At 43.1% G+C, this 19,143-nt stretch overlaps 1 protein-coding gene and 1 long non-coding RNA gene across 3 annotated transcripts in view; one reads left to right on the forward strand and one right to left on the reverse strand.

The window, feature by feature from the left end:
* Window positions 1-1,968: 1,968 nt before the first annotated feature.
* Window positions 1,969-9,354, reverse strand: LOC132391047 (uncharacterized). 2 transcript variants are annotated; one of them, XR_009511063.1, is made up of 4 exons: window positions 9,273-9,354; window positions 6,562-6,726; window positions 2,892-2,930; window positions 1,969-2,811 (listed from the first exon to the last, which is right to left on the reverse strand). It is a non-coding gene; the product is annotated as an uncharacterized LOC132391047 (long non-coding RNA). The 2 variants fall into 2 exon arrangements; XR_009511064.1 differs by having other exon boundaries at window positions 6,548-6,726.
* Window positions 9,019-19,143, forward strand: part of aqp11 (aquaporin 11) — a 36,998-nt gene continuing 26,873 nt past the window's right edge. Inside the window, exon 1 of the mRNA XM_059963736.1 lies at window positions 9,019-10,587. Within this exon, the coding sequence (XP_059819719.1) occupies window positions 9,945-10,587 (643 nt within the window). The 5' untranslated portion in view covers window positions 9,019-9,944. The remainder of the gene's footprint in view (window positions 10,588-19,143) is intronic.

The following is a 19,143-nucleotide window of genomic DNA, read 5'->3' on the forward strand; positions in this document are numbered from 1 at the left end:
GCCTCCTTTCACCCATGCTGTTCAATATTTTCCTGGAGCAAATAATGACAGATGCCCTGGAAGACCATATCAGCACAGTCAGCATTAGAGGATAGATCATAACCAACCTCAAGTTCACTAATGACTCTGATGGGCTGGCATGAAGTGAGAATGAATTGGCCTACCTTGTGAATAAAGATATAAAATTACTATATAGTGCAAAAGAAAAGGGATAATGTAGGAGTTTTCATGGACTGTTCAGAAATCAAATGGTGGAGGGGAGGAAGCTGTTCCTGAATTGTTGAGTGTGCATCTTCAGGCATACTTCTCCCTGATGATAGTAACAAAAGAGGGCATGTCCCATTAGTGATGGATGTCACCTTCTTGTTGCACTGTCTCTTGAAGATGTCCTTGATGGGTTATGCCTGTTGTAAATATGGCAGAGTCTGCAACTCTCTGAAGCTCGTTGCGATCCTGTGCATTGGAAGCTGCATACCAGGCAGTGATGCTCTCTGCTGTACAACTATAGAAATTTGCAAGAGTCTGTGGTGACATACTAAATGTCCTCTATCTCCTAATAAAGGAGATGCACTTGCGTGCCTTCTTCATGATTGCATCAATAAGTTGGTCCCAGGACAGATCCTCTTGAGATGTTGACACCCAGGAATTTGAAGCAGCTCACCCTTTCCACCGCTGAGCGCTCAATAGGGACTGGTGTGTATTCTACCAAATCTCCCTTCTTGAACTCCAGACCAACCCTTCCTTGTTCAGGGAGAGTTAGTGATGAACAATCAATGCCAACATTGCCAGTGACATTAATATCCACTGAACAAATTTTTAAAAGTTCAAATCCAAATATTTTTAATTGTCATTCAAACCATACATGGATACAGCAGAATGAGACAGCATTCCTTTGGAGCCAAGGTGCAAAAACACCAAGTCAAGTCAAGTTGCTTTTTATTGTTGTTTCGACCATAACTGCTGGTTCAGTACTCAGTAAAAACGAGACAATGTTTTTCAGGACCATGGTGCTACATGAACAATACAAAAACTACACTGATCTACTTAAACCAACACTAAAACTACACTAGACTACAGATGCATTCAAAATAGCAAGAAGGAGAAAAAAAGAACATAGTCATATAAGAAAAAAACATTTTTAGTTTAAGACCCTGAGCAACGTCCTGTAAATTGATGGTTCCCGGCAGCCCGGCCTTTAATTCCACTGATCCAACACTGGAGGGCACTACTGACAAGAGAGGCCATCCAATCGCACCAAGGCCTTGCTGCCTGCCTCCCCACCAAACATGGGAAGCAGGCCTGTGATAATCAGTGTCCAATAGGGTCTTGCGATTGCAAAAGCAATGTCCAGGACAGCCATGGTTTCACTACACGCCACCTTCCTGCCAACTTGAAGGCTCCAAATCTGGTGCCTCCGAGTAGCAGACAGCAGCATGGTCCGCACCCAGGTCAGCTCTACCAAACCCAGTCTGGCTCCTCCTGTGGCCTGACAGCCTGACTCGAATCCCTTGGCTTGATGGCCCAACTTGTTTTCTCCGAACTGCAAACTGGTTCTTACAACACCCCAGCTAGCTACTCCGAACAATGAGCAGCTTACTGATGTGGTAGAGGTAGTCATTGGAGTCAAGAAAAATCTTACTATGTATAAAACACATTTAACTAAGTGTAGCACTCTGTAAGAGTTGCACTGCTAATGTAATGGTCTCTCTGTAGCAGCTATGTCTGGGTTATGACTAGAGATAATGGGAGGTTTGGAATGTGCGCCATCCATTGGAGAGGCATGTTGTTTCTTTCTTGTGTGTCTGAGAGAAGGGATTTGCAGTCTTTTGTCAGCCAGAAATGAAGAGAGAAGACGTGAGTGGAGAGAGTTGGTAGACCGCAGGACGGAGTGGACTTGGAGCGAGGGTCCGGGAGTCGACAATGCTCGGAGAATGTCGATGGGGAATGAATAGACGGACAACCATGAGCTCCAACATGTACATTTTACTGTTTCATTAAAATGGGCCCATTTCTTTTTGTTTTCTTTACTAACCCTCTAGGCAAATTAAGAATCATAAAGCTAGATCATGTGGTGTACTGTTTGTTATTTTCTGCTACTGATTGTGGTACGGGGAAAACATCACGCAGCATCCACACAAACGAGATTTCAAAAATTTGCCGGGACTGAAAGTGTCTTTCCCTAGACTAACATAGCCCACCAAACCTGGGAGTTACATAAGAAAGTAGGACCTTTGGTTGGCCCCCGATAGGCTGCTGCATGTATAGGCACCACCATCTTGCCAGCAGGCTGGAATTATTTAAGTTAAATTATATCATTGCTGCTTATAGATATCGGTTATGTTAAATCAGCAGTTTCTTGCATTTTAACACCAACTACGCAATGAAAAAATGCATTATTAGTCCTAAAGTATTTTTAAACATTTCTCACAGAGCAGAAAGTAATTTATCATTTTAAAATTAATTAATAGAAGCCTTCTATGTAAATTTTAATGATATGGCATTCTACAATTTTTCTGGGTACTTAAAAAATTTAATTCCACAATTTGGCCTATCATTCTGAAAAATATGTTTTTGTAATACATAATAGAATTTAATTTTTATATAATTATTCAGGCTTGTACATTAGCATAGTTGTTAGCATAACAGCACCAGAAACCTGGGCTCAATTCCTGTGAGGAATTTCTTCGTTCTCCCTGTGACCCTGTGGGTTTCCTCCGGCTGCTCCAGTTTCCTCCCACATTACAAAGACATATGGGCTAATTGGGCTTTGGGGGTCCCTTGGATCAAAGGGCCTGTTACCGTGCTTTTTCTCTAAAATAAAAATAAATAAATTACATGATGTGGGTAACACTATCAAAATTCAAAGTAAATTTATTATCGAAGTATGTTACCATAAACAGCCTTGAGATTCATCTTCTTATGGGCAGCCACTAAAAAACACAATAGAATCCATGAAAATCTTCACACCACAAAGACCATCAAACATCCATATAAACCATATAATAATTACAACACAGAAACAGGCCATCTTGGCCCTTCTAGTCCGTGTTGAATGCTTACTCTCACCTAGTCCCACCGACCTGCAATCAGCCAATAACCCTCCATTCCTTTCCTGTCCATATACCTATCCAATTTTACTTTAAATGACAATATCGAACCTGCCTCTACCACTTCTACCAGAAGCTTATTCCACACAGCTACCACTCTCTGGGTAAAGAAATTCCCCCTAAACTTTTGCCCCCCCAACTCTCAACTCATGTCCTCTTGTTTGAATCTCCCCTACTCTCAATGGAAAAAGCCTATCCACGTCAACTCTATCTATCCCCCGCATGATTTTAAATACCTCTATCAAGTCCCCCCTCAACCTTCTACACTCCAAAGAATAAAGACCTAACTTGTTCAACGTTTCTCTGTAACTTAGGTGCTGAAACCCAGGTAACATTGTGTGAAGAAAGAACAAATTGTGCAAATAATAAAAAAATAAACAAATAACCCATAGAACACGAACTGCGGAGTCCCTGGTCACGGCCACGGAGCCAGTTCAGTGATAAGGCAAATGGAGCTGGTCCAAGAGCCCAATGACTCCAGGCCATAGACGTGGAGTCACTTCAGTACTGAGGGGAGTAAAGCCGGACTGGGAGCACAATGTCTACAGGGCAACAACCGCTCTCGAACCTGGCGGCATGGGACCCAACATTCCTGCACCGCCTGCCTAATAGTAGCAGAGAGAAGAGGGTCACATGTAGCCTTTATCACCCATCACTTGAACTCAGTGGCTTGCTATGCTATTCCTGGAGTAAGGATGCTATCCTGACTCCTCGTATGTTGAAGCTGCATTGACAAGAGCAATAAAATACTAGCAGTCCACCTTTTGGAAACAGAAAGGCCAAGAGGATACTCAACAGACTTGCACAAAATGTAGATACTTCCAGGTCATCCTCAACATATATATCCCCCCCACCCCAGGGCTGTGAGCTGAGCCCATTGCCATACACTCTGCTCACACACTACTGAATGGCCAAACACCTAAGTAACCACATCATCAGCTGTGAGCAGCTTCAAACTCTTGTAAGTGCACAACCTCTCAAGATCCCGGAACACATCCTACACGATCAAGAAAACTCACCAATGCTTCTATTTTCTGAGAAAACTGGACTGTGCACCTCAATATTCACATTCTTCTGCGGATGCGCAGTAGAGAGCATCCTATCATGCTGCACGGTACAGAAACTGCACTGTGGCAAACAGGAAGGCTATTCAAAGCTCACCAACATATCATCAGCACCAGCCTACCCGCCATCAAGGAGATATATACTGTAAGGTGCCGGGAAAAGGCCAATAATATTTTGAAAGATCCCACGCACCCAGCTCATGGATTGTTTGTCCCACTCCCATCAGGAAGGAGGCCACATAGCATCTACGTCAAAACCACCAGACTCAAAAAGAGATACTTTCCACAAGCGGTAAGGCAGATCAACACCTCCACTCAATTACCCATTCCACCACATCCCCACCACCACTATTTTATCATTTCCTGCCAAAGTCACCTTATATAGACACACCTGTGCCTAGCTTCACTTTATGGACAAACAATCAATCTCAGTATATTTATATTTGTTGTGTTTTTCTTTGTTATTGCACTCTTCATCTTAGTGTGTGTGTTTTTTTGGGATGCATCAGATCCAGAGTAACAATTATTTTGTTCTCCTTTACAGTGGTATCCTGGAAATCTTTAATGCGTGGGCAGTTCGATAGCATAGTGATGCAATCACTCGAGTCGAGTATGATGTTGGGCTGTCTATTGGTGGGTCCTCAGGTGGGTGTGGAGGCCAATCCAGGATCCACAGAGTCTGGTGCAGTGAGGCCAAGCGTAAGTGGTGACTGTGGTTAGTGGTTGGACCTTGGGGTTTTTCAGTCTCTCCTTTCGCAGCTACAGCTTCTTCTCTGCGTGACAGTGGAGGCCACTCTCACGTAGCACACCTCCCTCTCGAATAGATTTCAAGTGGTTAAGGCGTGGGTCTAGTAATCTGAAGGTCGCTAGTTCAAGCCTCAGCTAAGGCAGCGTGTTGTGTCCTTGAGCAAGGCACTTAACCACACGTTGCTCTGCGATGACGCTGGTGCCAAGCTGCATGGGTCCTAGTGCCCTTCCCTTGGACAGCATCGGTGGCATGGAGAGGGGAGACTTGCAGCATGGGCAACTGCTGGTCTCCCATACAACCCTGCCCAGGCCTGCGCCCCGGAAACTTCCCAAGGCACAAATCCATGGTCTCTGGAGACTAACGGATGCCTATTAGGTGTATTTATTGAGGGCAAAGTCTTCCCAGTTTTTAGAGGTAATGTTGAAATTCTCCAGGCTGATTTTATCTTTGAAGGATTTCCTTTGCCCACCAGGGGCTCGTGGATCTTCTTTCAACTGGAAGTAAAGGGTTGCTCAGCACGACCTTTGCTGATTTGATTTGACGCAGACAACGCATTTCACTGTGTTTTGATGTACATGTGATAAGTAAAGCTAATCTTTAACATTTAAGGACTAGCACAGAGGAACACCTGAAAATAGGAGCAGTAGGTGATTTTATTTAATTTAGTGATGCAGTGCCCTTCACGCCATGCTGCACCAGCAACCCCGATTAACCTTAAGCACGGGACAATTTACAATGACCAATTAACCTCTCCAGTACGTTGTTGGACTGTAAGGGGAAACCAGAGCACCCAGGGAAAGCCCACACATCCCAGTGAGATGCAGATGGCAGCAGAATTGAACTCCGAACTATGATGCCCCAAGCTGTATTAGGGTCACACTAACTGCTACACTACCTTAGCGGCCTACGCTACGTGGTCTCTGCAGCATTCAATGTTATTAAGACTGATTTATCCCAGGCCTCATCTCCTCTTCTGTACTAGTTCATATAGCTTTCAATTTCCCACTGTTTCAAAAATTAAAAATCTCCTCTGTGAATATCATCAGTGATTTAATCTCTATGGCCCTCCAGAATAGAGAGTTCCAGAGACTCATCATCCTCTGCAAGAAAAAAAAGTCTTACGCACCTTAGTTTTAAGTAACAACCTCCTTATCTTGTACACTTGACCAAAAGAGACTAGAATCAGTCATAGAAAAGAACAGCACAGTAACAGGACCTTCAGCCCATCTAGTCCAAACTTCTCTTAAATATTGAAATTGACCCTCACATCCACCACTTCCACCGGCAGAACATTCCACACTCTCACCACCCTCTGAATGAAGAGGTTCCCCCTCGTGTTCCCCTTAAATCTCTCACCATTAACCCATAACTTCTAGTTCAAGTCTTATCCGACCTCAGTGGAAAAAGTCTGCTTGCATTTACCCTATTCAATCTTTCTATATAACTCAGGTCCTCCAGACCCAGCAACATCCTTGTAAATTTTCTCTGTGCTCTTTCAACCTTATTTACATCTTTCTCATCTCCCACTCATGGAGCCACCTCAACATCTACTTCATCGTTACCACTTTGGATGTTTCCACGATATCACCCCTTGTTCTTTGAAACTTCAAACATCAAAGAATACAGACCCATCTTCTTTTACCATGGGATCCAAGGGGATCTTGGTTTGTGGATCCAGAATTGGCTTGCCCATCAAAGACAAAGAGCGGTTGCAGACAGGTCATATTTTGCATGGAGGTTGGTCACCAGTGGAGTGCTTCAGGGATCTGTTCAGGGACCCTTATTCTTTGTGATTCTTATAAATGACCTAGATAAGAAAGTGGAAGGATGAGTTCGTAAGTTTGCTGATGACATAAAGGTTGGAAGTATTGTGGATAGTGTGGAGGGCTATCAGAGGTTACAGCGGGACATCGATAGGATGCAAAACTGGGCTGAGAAGTGGCAGATGGAGTTCAACCCAGATAAGTGTGAGGTGATTCATTTTGGTAGGTCAACTATGATGGCAGACTATCGTATTAATGGTAAGACTCCTGGCAGTGTGGAGGATCAGAGGGATCTTGCGGTCCGAATCCATAGGACACTCAAAGCTGCTGCATAGGTTAACTGCGGATAAGAAGGCATACAGTGTATTGGCCTTCATCAACTGTGGAATTGAGTTCAAGAGCCAAGAAATAATGTTACAACTATACAGGATCCTAGTCAGACCCCACTTGAAGTAGTGTGCTCAGTTCTGGTCACGTCACTACAGGAAGGATGTGGAAACTATAGAAAGGGTGCAGAGGAGAGTTACAAGGATGTTGCCTGGATTTGGGAGCATGTCTTATGAGAATAGGTTGAGTGAACTTGGCTTTTTCGTCTTGGAGTGTCGGAGCATGAAAGGTGACCTGATAGAGGTGTATAGGATGATGAGAGGCATTGATCATGTGGAAAGTCAGAGGCTTTTTCCCAGGGCTGAAATGGCTAACATGAGAGGGCACAGTTTTAAGGTGCTTGGAAGTAGGTACAGAGGAGGTGTTAAGGGTAAGTTTTTTTTTTACGTAGAGAATGTTGAGTGCGTGGAATGGGCTACTGGTGACGGTGGTGGAGGTGGATATGATAGGATCTTTCAAGAGGCTCCTGGACAGGTACATGGAGCTCAAAAAAATAGAGGGCTATGGGTAACCCTGGGTAATTTCTAAGGTAAGGACATGTTTGGCATAGCATTGTGGGCCAAAGGGCCTGTATTGTGCTGTAGGTTTTCTATGTTTCTTTTTGTCTTTCCCAAACCAACATTGAATAGTCTCGATAGAGTGAATGTGACAAGGAAGATTCTTATAGTGAGGGAGTCTGGGACCAGAGAGCACATCCTAAAAAAAAAACGCCATCCTTTGGAACAGAGATGAGGAGGAATTTATTTTGCTAGAAGGTGGTGAATCTGTGGGATGGCCAAAAAGGCAAGTCATTGGGTACATTTAAAAGAGGTTCAAAGGTTCTTGACTAGTAGGGTTATGGGGAGCGGGAAGGAGAATGGGGTCAAGAGAGATAATAAATCAGCCATGATGGAAATGCAGAGTTGATGGGCCAAATGGCCTAATTCTGCTTCTTTGTCTTATAGTCTTTCCAGTTCTGACAAAATGTCATAATCCTGAATTTTTAATTGTTTCTGTTTTTACAGATGCTGTCTAGCCCTAGCCCAGCATCTTCAGTTTTTATTTCAAACTATTTCAAGATTCATTATTGTTTAATGCCATTTCCCAGTGTAAAGGAAAACAAATAATTGTTACTCCAGATCCAATGCAGTGCAAAAAGAACCCAATAAGATAAAGAAAGCACATTGGAATATAAATCCATAAAGAGACACCTGGTACATAAGTGTTTGTACATAGGATGCCTAAGCCAAAGTAGATGCTGTGTCTATGCACACAATTTTTATTGCAAAATGTTAACTATTGTTTAAATTTTTTTTAGAATTCTCTCTAGTTTGTAAAAGAACACATGGAGGTGTTTTTATTCGCGATGCTTCAGATTGAAGTATCTGCAGTAACTCGTGTCTCTAAACTGCTGACTTCCTAAAGCAGTTTATATTATGCTCCAGATTTCAGCGGGTGCAGTCTCTCGTGTCTCCATTTGCTAACTCGAGCGGATGCTGCTCTGCTCCATAATTGCCCTTCCCCAGAGGCTCGTGCACAACCCTGATTCCTGTCAACTGCCACCACTCCAGCTCCTGCCCTGGACAATATTGTCCCCTGCTCTTGCCCACTCCAATGTTGTTCTCCCCACAGCTAAACCTCTGTTATAATTGCCCCGGCTCTTGTCATACCCAATGACTGGTGCTCAACAGCCCCAATTCATATCAATTACCCCCTGCCATCATCAGTAATTGTCCATATGACAAACACTACGACTTCTCTCTCCTGTACTCACACTGCACCCACCAAGTTTAACCCACAAACCCCGGAAACCCATCCTCAACCCCGGAGAGTCCCTCCCCGTGGAGGACCCGCCCGCTCGGGCACCTTCTCTGATTGGCCGCTCGCCGTCGCACGTCAACGGCCCACGGGGCGACCCCGCCCCCTCCACGGGAGGAGCCTTCCCCGCCCACCTAGGCACCGCCCCCTCCAACACCTCCACGTGTTCAGCGGCTCGGGGCGAGCAGCGGCGGCTCGAGCGGAGCGGAGCGCGGCGCAGGCGCGGTCACAGGGACGGAGCGGCGGACACCGTGAGCCTCCCCACCCCGGCGGCGTAACACCCTCCCCCTCCACCGATCGAGGCTTCAAACTCGCCCCATCCCTCCCGCAGGGGGTTTAAAGTAACACTAGCAGTAGGTTTCCCTCACCCCACAGAGAGAGCCCTCTCTCTCACTCGTTAGATTACCTCCGACTGGTGATTTAAATTCAGCTGAATTCCCTGGCAGAGAGTTTAACCGCTCCGTTTCCCCGACAGAGGATTAACCCCCCCCCCCCAGTTTAATCCCGTAGATTTCACAAACTTCACCAGCAGGAGGTCTAAACTATGTCAAGAGACCCAGCAGAGGGTTTAAATTCACCCAGCAGGTTTCCCTCACCTAGTAGGAGTGTACCTCCAACAAAAGCTTTAATCTGCTGAGGTTAAAGGGCAGTAAACCAGAGTTTACCTGCCTCAGTTCCTCCTGCAGAGAGAGAGAAAATCTCCCGGCAGGGTGTTAACTGTCCCGGTTTAAACTTTGCCCTTGTTGGCAATTATGTCTTCCAAAAAGGGATTTAATTTCACCCAGTAGGGTTTAATTCTTCTTTCGGTAGATTACTTCCCTTGACCGGAGTGGTGGTGGGGGGGTTTAGCCTCCCCAACTGCCCCAGCAGATATATCAGCTCAAGGTTTTATTTAACTCTCCCATCATTACAGTTGTCCAAGCTCTTTCAACTGGGGTTTGCTCCTTCACACCCCACCCACCCAGGGCACCTGGCACCAGGTAGTCCTCCAGCAGAGCTTTCACCCAGAAGAGGCGCTATTACCCTTAAGGCCCTCCCCACAGACCCCTTGTCCCGCAGCTGGTAGGCCAGCCTTGCAATGGACGACGTCCTGGTCTCATTTGCGACAGTGGCTGGCACAGTGGTGGTGTGTCAGGCTCTGCGACGCATGGCCAGGGCGATGCTGCAGCCCCGGCGCTCACCGCGCCAGCTGAGGCGGAGCGGGCAGGGACAAGCCCCATCCTTGGAGCTGGCCGCCGAGCTCATCTCCACCCTGCAGCTGTGCCTCTGCACCCATGAGCTGTGTCTGCTGGGACTCTCAGGGGCGCTGCCCGGCTCAGTCCCAGCACTGGTGATCGTCTACCTCATCACCCTGGTCCACATCTCCACCTTCGGCAATGCCACCTGCAACCCAGTGAGTTCCCTGGAGCAGTACCTCTGCGGCCATTGCGGCAGTCTGCTGACCCTTTCTAAGGTGCTGGTTCAGCTGACGGCTGCCTCGGTTGCTCGCAGCCTCTCCCAGTTGATCTGGGCCCTCCACATGTCTGACCTGCACAAGCATCACTCCCAACGCCAATGCAAGTGTACCTCAGCACTGAACACCAGCACATTAAACAGTGGGATGTTCGTGGAGTTTGCCTGTGCTTTCATCGTGAGAGCTGTCCTCTTCCGGCTACGGCACCACAGCGCTAGATCCAAGATGTACCAGATTGCTGGAGTAGTAACTTTCCTGGTGTTTGCAGGTACAGTCCAACTCCTCTGGAATAGAAACGTTAACTTGCAGGTTGAGTCGGTATTTATTAAGTGTGATCACTTGAGTTGAGTATGATGCTCTCCAAAGGGGTTATACACTTCATGGAGAACGTCTTTAAAATGACTGTTTAATGTGGGAAAGATGATGCACAGACAGCCACCACACTTTCCTTAATAGATCAGGGTCTGGTGGCATAGAGTGCAAGGCGACCTTAATGGTGGTCTCAATGCTTATAACATTTACAAAATTATAGCAAAGTGTGGAAAATCTCATACAATTGGTGAAAGATTAATAATGCCTGTTGTATCAGAAGTGCTCACCACTGTCTCAAAATGGATACAGTCGGCCCTCCTTATCCGTGGGGGATTGGTTCCAAGAACCCCCGCGGGTACCAAAAATTACTCTTAAGTGTTTTATATGCATTGAAAGGTAAAATATGTACTTTATACTAAGAGAAACATTTGACTAACTGACTCTGAATAATACCGGATGTACCTGTTCCGAGTTCAAATCCAACTTTTAAAGACAGACTCAGGAACGGAACTCGTTCATAACCTGGGAACTGCCTGTACTTTTAAGTCATTTCTAGATTACTTATAATACCTAATACAACATAAATGCTATGTAAATAGTTGTTATACTGTATTGTTTAGGGAATAATGACAAAAAAAATAGTCTGTACATGCTTAAATAACGTGTGCTGGAGAGAGAACTTCCAGGTGTTCCCGATCCGCGGTTGGTTGAATCTGCGGATAAGGAGGGCCGACTGTACTAGTATTTTAAAGTCAATTCCTCTGAGTAATAACTCTAGCTTGTCATATTGATGAAATAATTGAAGACTTTGAGTATCAACTACGCACAGAGCTACAAAAAAGCAGAATTTGGGATACACGAGGAAATCTGCAGATGCTGGAAATTCAAGCAACACACACAAAATGCTGGTGGAACGCAGCAGGCCAGGCAGCATCTATAGGGAGAATCATTGTCAACATTTCTGAGACTGAGACTCTTTGTTAGGACGTATGGTCTCAGCCCGAAATGTTGACAATGCTTCTTCCTATAGATGCTGCCTGGCCTGCTGCGTTCCACCAGAATTTGGGATACAACTGGCTGAGTCAACTGTGTGAGACAATGAGGCATTGCTAATGGCATATGGTACAGCTTATCAAAAATTGAAAATTTTATGAAGAGATTCTCTTTTGTAAGAACTTAAATATCAACAGAGAATCAATGTACAATGAGCTCAGAATGTATAATAAGGATAAAAGTATCCCAATTAGGAACATGATTTCTTATGGAACAGATGGAGACTGGGTATGACAGGTTGTCATTTTGGTTTAGTAGCATTTATGACAAAAGAAATTCCAAGTCTGTTTGCAATCTATTGTGTAATTCATCATCAACATCTCGCAGCCAAAAACCTCAGCCAGTGACTTATTTTCAAGCATGATTCTTGTAATATCTGCTATCAACAAAATTAAAGCTCATCCATTAAATAGCAGAATATTTTGCCAGTTATGCCACGATAATGATGAAGAGTTTGAACATTTGCTTCTTCATACTGAAGTGTGTTAGCTGTCAAAAGGCTGCTGCTTTTTAAACTGTTTCTTTGATCTTTTTGACACTGTGGTTGAATTTTTTGCTCAGTCATCAAGAGCTTCGGAAACAAGATTGAACTTCTACGCGGAGATGTGGCATACCTAGCCGATCTACACGTAGAAGTGAACGTTCTAAATAAGAAACTGCAGGATAGGAATTTCAATTTAATCCAGGCAAAAAGTGCAGTGTTGGAAAATTGGAAATACATAAGGAAAACATTGGGAGAAGAATGTTCTCACAGTTTCCCTGCTTGGAAAGTATGGCACACTCTTTCACAGACGGTGATTTGCAAGAGTACTGCTTATACTTACAAGTCACTGAAGAAGGATTTTCAGAATTGATTCAGGGATCCAGACTGGGTAATTATGCAAGGTGGAAGAACGGGAAGAAAGCTTGCAAGAAGGGTATATTTATAGTGGAGGTTGGTTCTTGATTGGTAAGAGCATCAATGATTAGGGAGTGAAAGCAGGAGAATAGGGTTGAGAGGGATAATAAGTCAGCCATGATTAAATGGTGGAGGAGACTAGAAGGGCTGAATGGCTTAATTCTACAACAAAAACAAAATTGCTGGAGGGACTGCGAATCAAGCAGCACCTATTGTGGGTAATGAATGGTTGATGTCTTAAGTGTCTTGACCCGAAGCATCAACTGATAGATAGATAGATACTTTATTCATCCCCAAGGGGAAATTCAACATTTTTCCAGTGTCCCATACACTTATTGTAGCATATTGTCCATATTCCTCCACAGATTGTACTCAACCCAGTGAGTTTCTCCAGCAGTTTTATTTTGGTCTAGATTCCAGCATCTTGCAGTCTCTTGTATCTCATATCTGCTACTGGGAAAGGAGAGTATGGTCTTCCTCTACCTATCTCCAATCACCACAGTACACCAAAACAATTATTTACTGTTTGTACACAGCATGTATTGGAAATGTTCAGTATTGTGACAGGTATTGAGTTACAATGAAAAGCTTGTCTTGCATACTGTTCATACATAGCAGATCACTTGACCACAGTGTATTGAGGTAGAACAAGGTAAAACAATAACAGAATGCACAATAAAGTGTAACAGCTACAGAGAAAGTGCAGTGCAGGTTGACAAGTGCAAGATTATATTGAGGTAGATTGTGAGATCAAAAGTCCATCTTATTGTACAAAAGAGGTCTTCAAATGTACATCTTCCAGCAATTATTGTTCATGTCAACATGTACAAAAGCTGGATGAACTCAGCAGGTCGGGCAGCATCCGTTGAAATGAGCAATCAATCAATCGGTCTCTGCCCGAAACGTTTACTGCTCGTTTCAACAGATGCTGCCCGACCTGCTGAGTTCATCCAGCTTTTGTATGTGTTGATTTGACCTAGTGTACTTTGTGTTAATTATTGTTCATGTCTAGCTACCCTCAAAGTTGAGGAACCAGTTGAGAATTGATCACACAGTGTGCTTGGAGTCATGTATAATCCAGAGCAGGCATAGATTACAGTTGTTGTAATAATAATAGTGTAATTTATAAAGCACTTTTCATACAGATTATGTAGTTCAAAGTACTTTACAATGGAATAAGGTGTGAACATGAAACTCAAAGATAAATAGGTGTTTGTTAAAAGCAAGGTTAATTAACTAGGTTTTGAGTTAGTGTTTAAAAGTGTCAGCTGCGTCTGCATCCCATACAGGTTTGGATATTGAATTCCACAGTTTAGGAGCATAGTCCAAAAAGCCTGACCTGCCAATTATCATTTGAGGGAGACTGTTTAAATTTAAGAGATGGGTGGAAGAAGACCTGAGAGGTCAAGCAGGATTATAAAATGAAAGTGATTCTTGATGTACTCTGGTCCCAGACTATTGAAAGCTTTAAACAATATAGCACCAGATACATGCATCCAACAATAAACTTCATTGGATTTGAAATGATCTATATGGGCTCATTACACCATATTCATTGAATCTGAAATCCCTTTTAATTTTGCTCAGACTCAGTTGAATTAACCCCCCCCCGTAGACTTGCCCCTTGTGATAAACGCTTCTGATGAAAGATCTCAGCCTGAAACTTTAACTGTTTATTCCCCTCCATAGATGCTGCCCGACTTGCTGAGTTCCTGCAGCATTTTGTGTGCGTGTTTACTTGTCATAAATTTCCTTATGACAGAGGTGTTCAGCACTTCGAATTGGTGTGCGTTTTCACAACATTCCCAATAATCCATTCTCCCATTTATTTCTCTGTAAACTATTCTCTTAGAAGGGCATTAATGTACCCCAGTTGTCAAACTGATCACTAACACAGGTAACACATGCGAAATGTTGGTGGAACGCAGCAGGCCAGCCAGCATCTCTAGGAAGAAGTACAGTTGACATTTCGGGCCGAGACCCTTTGTCACTACTTCAAGTTAGGAACTCTGATGAAGAATTTGAAGGTATCAACAATCATCTTGAATGTTACCTTTGGGCCCCACCAGACACTCAGCTCTCACCTCTGGCTCCAAGTAGCTGTTTGTATGTAACAACGGTCATATTCTGGTACACCTCTCACAGGAAGGCTAAACTGTCTGAGGGTAGCTGGCAGGTCTCATACCGTGGTGAGATAAGGACATGCCTGTCCTAGAATGCAAAATGAGTTCTGGCGGTCTGGATGGATGAGATCTGCAGTGAGATCCAACGAGCAGGAAAGAGGTTTGGCAACGCTCCATGGAGAGTGAAGAACATGATGAGACAAAGAAGAAATCATGGTCATCCACTGCAACAAAAGAAGACCCCAGATATGACATTTACTCGTACCACTGGACTTGGATTTGTGAGGTCGTGAGATTAGAATTGCCCTGGTGCAACAGTTTTTTTTACATTTTTAAAAACTCTCCCACTCAGGTTTCCTGTCATTGTCAAATATGATGGATAACCATTGGTTCTACTGGTGGTGTTCTAATTTGTATTCATTTAAATACATGATTTGTTACTCAGTTAAATGTTAGTTTGTCTTTTTTTTAAATGCTTTTTAACTACTTCCTTGAAACTTCAGCTGATTGGAGCAGCCATCCTAGTGTGTCTCAATTAACTGGAATCCACTGTACAACTGGATTTATTTTCTTGAAAGCATTTACAGGAGGAAACAATACAATAAAGTTCAAGTAAAACTATAAAACAAAGCCTGGCAACTATTGGCTTGAAGAAACTACAGTCTAATCAAGGACAGGGGAAGCAAACAAAGTTGTCTTTGTTCCCCCCATTTTGTGAACTCTGAACTGAATCTTGCTCCAAGATAATCTAATCAGAGCAATTAAATCATCTGCTAAACCTGAGAGCATTCTCAGATAAATAGCTAGTTATTATCTAAAGGGCTTGGACTCTGAACTGATTTTTGCTCTGGGACAATCTAATCAGAGCAATTGAATGTGGACACAAGGAACTGCTAAATCTGAGACCATTCTCAGATGAGTAGCTACTTATGTAAAATGCCAGAAGCAATCTGTAATCTTTTTAGACTCTGTCTGGGCTGCCTCATTTCACTGGTTTAGACCAGTAAGATTTGAAAGACACGAATACACAAGGCTGGAGTGAGCAGAACCATGAAACAGTGTTGGTTATACCCCTGTCCAAAAACCAGTAAGAAAGTGACCTTGAGCCAATTGGATGGAAATCCACCAGTTCAATTAATGAGGAACACTATTAAGTCAGGAGCTCCAAATATGCAGGGGGTGATAGCTCTCCAGCAACCAGAGACCAACCATTGTGGATAAGGAGGACCCCACGGACACATGGAGATCAGAACACCTGTCCAGTGTAGACTCCTTTCCAGGGTAGTAGCTTTTCTCTTCATTGACTGTTCATGGATTCTAGAAGAGTGAACACGGGTAATTAGATTGTGAACCCACGTGCTATTTAGTCAAAACAATAGAAGTTACTTGTCAATAAATACAGATTCTCTGTTCCTCACTGATCATTATTACAAGGAATGATTCTTTAACACAATGCAAAAAATAAAAATGTAAATATAATACTGAGAATATGAGTTGTAGAGCTCTATAAAGAGGTGACCATTTAATGGAGTTCGATTAAAGTGAATGTAAGCAAAGCATAGTTTGATTATAAACTCTATGTTTATAGGAGTTTCACAATTTATACACTTTGCAGTATTTATACAAAGTGTAGTGGGAATTATACACAGTTACCTACCACATTAGTTTTTTGCAGCAATACATAGGGTTACCAACTAGAGAATGGGCAGTGTTGGATCTCCTGTTAGGGAATGAGATAGGTCAGGTGACGGAGATGCGAGATGGGGAGTACTTCGGGTCCAGTGATCACAATGCCATTAGTTTCAATATAATTATGGAGAAGGATGGACTGGACCCAGGGTTGAGATTTTTGATTGGAGAAAGGCTAACTCTGAGGAGATGCGAAAGGATTTAGGAGTGGATTGGGACAATTTGTTTTATGGAAAGGATGTAATAGAGAAATGGAGGCCATTTAAAGCTGAAATTTTGAGGGTACAGAATCTTTATGTTCCTGTTAGGTTGAAAGGAAAGGTTAAAAGTTTGAAAGAGCCATGGTTTTCAAGGGATATTGGAAACTTGGTTTGGAAAAAGAGAGATCTACAATAAATATAGGCAGCTTGGAGTAAATGAGGTGCTCGAGGAATATAAAGAATGTAAAAAGAATCTTAAGAAAGAAATTAGAAAAGCTAAAAGAAGATACGAGGTTGCTTTGGCAAGTAAAGTGAAAATAAATCCAAAGGGTTTCTGTAGTTATATTAATAGCAAAAGGATAGTGAGGGATAAAATTGGTCCCTTAGAGAATCAGAGAGGACAGTTATGTTGGAGCCAAGAGAGAATGGGGAGACTTTGAACAATTTATTTTCTTCGGTATTCACTAAGGAGAAGGATATTGAACTGTGTAAGGTAAAGGAAACAAGTAGGGAAGTTATGGAAACTATGACGATTAAAGAGGAGTAAGTGCTGGTGCTTTTAAGGAATATAAAAGTGGATAAATCTCCGGATATTCCCTAGGACCTTGAGGGAAGTTAGTGTAGAAATAGCAGGGTCTCTGACAGAAATATTTCAAATGTCATTAGAAATGAGAACGGTGCCGGAGGATTGGCGTATTGCTCATGTGGTTCCATTGATTAAAAAGGGTTCTAAGAGTAAACCTAGCAATTATAGGCCTGTCAGTTTGACGTTAGCGGTGGGTAAATTAATGGAAGGTATTCTTAGAGATGGTATATGTAATTATCTGGATAGACAGGGTCTAATTAGGAACAGTCTAGATGGATTTGTGCGTGGAAGGTCATGTTTGACAAATCTTATTGAATTTTTTGAAGAGGTTACTAGGAAAGTTGATGAGGGTAAAGCAGTGGATGTTGTCTATATGGACCTCAGTAAGGCCTTTGACAAGGATCCACATGGGAGGTTAGTTAGGAAGCTTCAATCGTTAGGTGTTAATATTGAAGTAATAAAATGGATTCAACAGTGGCTGGATGGGAGATGCCAGAGAGTAATGGTGGGTAACTGTCATGTTGGAGGCTGGTAACTAGTGGTGTGCCTCAGGGATCTGTACTGGGTTCAGTGTTGTTTATCATATACATTATTGATCTGGATGATGGGGTGGTAAATTGGATTAGTAAGTATGCAGATGATACGAAGATATGAAGATATCTTCAGTGTGGATAATGAAGGAGGTTTTCAAAGCTTGCAGAGAGATTTAGGCCAGTTAGAAGAGTGGGCTGAACGATGGCAGATGGAGTTTAATGTTGATAAGTGTGAGGTGCTACATTTTGGTAGGAATAATCCAAATAGGACATACATGGTAAATGGTAGGGCATTAAAGAATGCAGTGATCTAGGAATAATGGTGCATAGTTCCCTGAAGGTGGAATCTCATGGGGATAGGGTGGTGAAGAAAGCTTTTGGTATGCTGGCCTTTATAAATCAGAGCATTGAGTATAGGCGTTGGGATGAAATGTTAAAATTGTACAAGGCATTGGTGAGGCCAAATTTGGAGTATTGTGTACAGTTCCGGTCACTGAATTATAGGAAAGATGTCAACAAAATAGAGAGAGTACAGAGGAGATTTACTAGAATGTTACCTGGGTTTCAGCACCTACGTTACAGAGAAAGGTTGAACAAGTTAGGTCTTTATTCTTTGGAGCGTAGAAGGTTGAGGGGGGAATTGATAGAGGTATTTAAAATTATGAGGATTGACGTTGATAGGCTTTTTCCATTGAGAGTAGGGGAGATTCAAACAAGAGGACATGAGTTCAGAGTTAGGGGACAAAAGTTTAGGGGTAACACGAGGGGGAATTTCTTTATTCAGAGAGTGGTAGACGTGTGGAACGAGCTTCCAGAAGTGGTAGAAGCAGGTTCGGTATTGTAATTTAAAGTAAAATTGGATAGGTATATGGCAGGAAAGGAATGGAAGCTTATGGGCTGAGTGCAGGTCGGTGGGACTAGGTGAGAGTAAGCGTTCGGCATGGACTAGAAGGGCCGAGATGGCCTTTTTCCATGCTATAATTGTTATATAGTTATATGGTTATTAATACACAAACCATGCCTTTTAGAAACAGGAGTAGCCCACTCAGCCTTTCTTACCTGCTGACATATAAAAAACCTGGTTGTCACTTCAGCACTATGCATCTGGCTAACCTCAGTGACCTTTCACCTTATTTATATCAATAACTTTTGTAATATAGGCCTGTTCAAGTCCTTTGCTCTTCTGAGGCTTGGTGGCCACATGCAGTCTTGCCTCCTGATCCAGAAGGTTGTGGGTTCCAGTCCCATTGCAGAGATTTGAACACAAGACACTTGCTGTGCAACACTACACTCTAATTGATACCATGCATCTATTTTGGAGAAATCTGTCTGGTCAAAGCTGATCAATAAAAATAAACAAATTGTACTGCTGTGATTGCACGTTTGTTGAGCATTAATTCATACTTGGGGCGGTATGGTAGTGTAGCAGT

This window comes from Hypanus sabinus, chromosome 3 (assembly GCF_030144855.1).
Source record: "Hypanus sabinus isolate sHypSab1 chromosome 3, sHypSab1.hap1, whole genome shotgun sequence".
In the NCBI taxonomy this organism is placed as follows: Eukaryota; Metazoa; Chordata; class Chondrichthyes; order Myliobatiformes; family Dasyatidae; genus Hypanus; species Hypanus sabinus.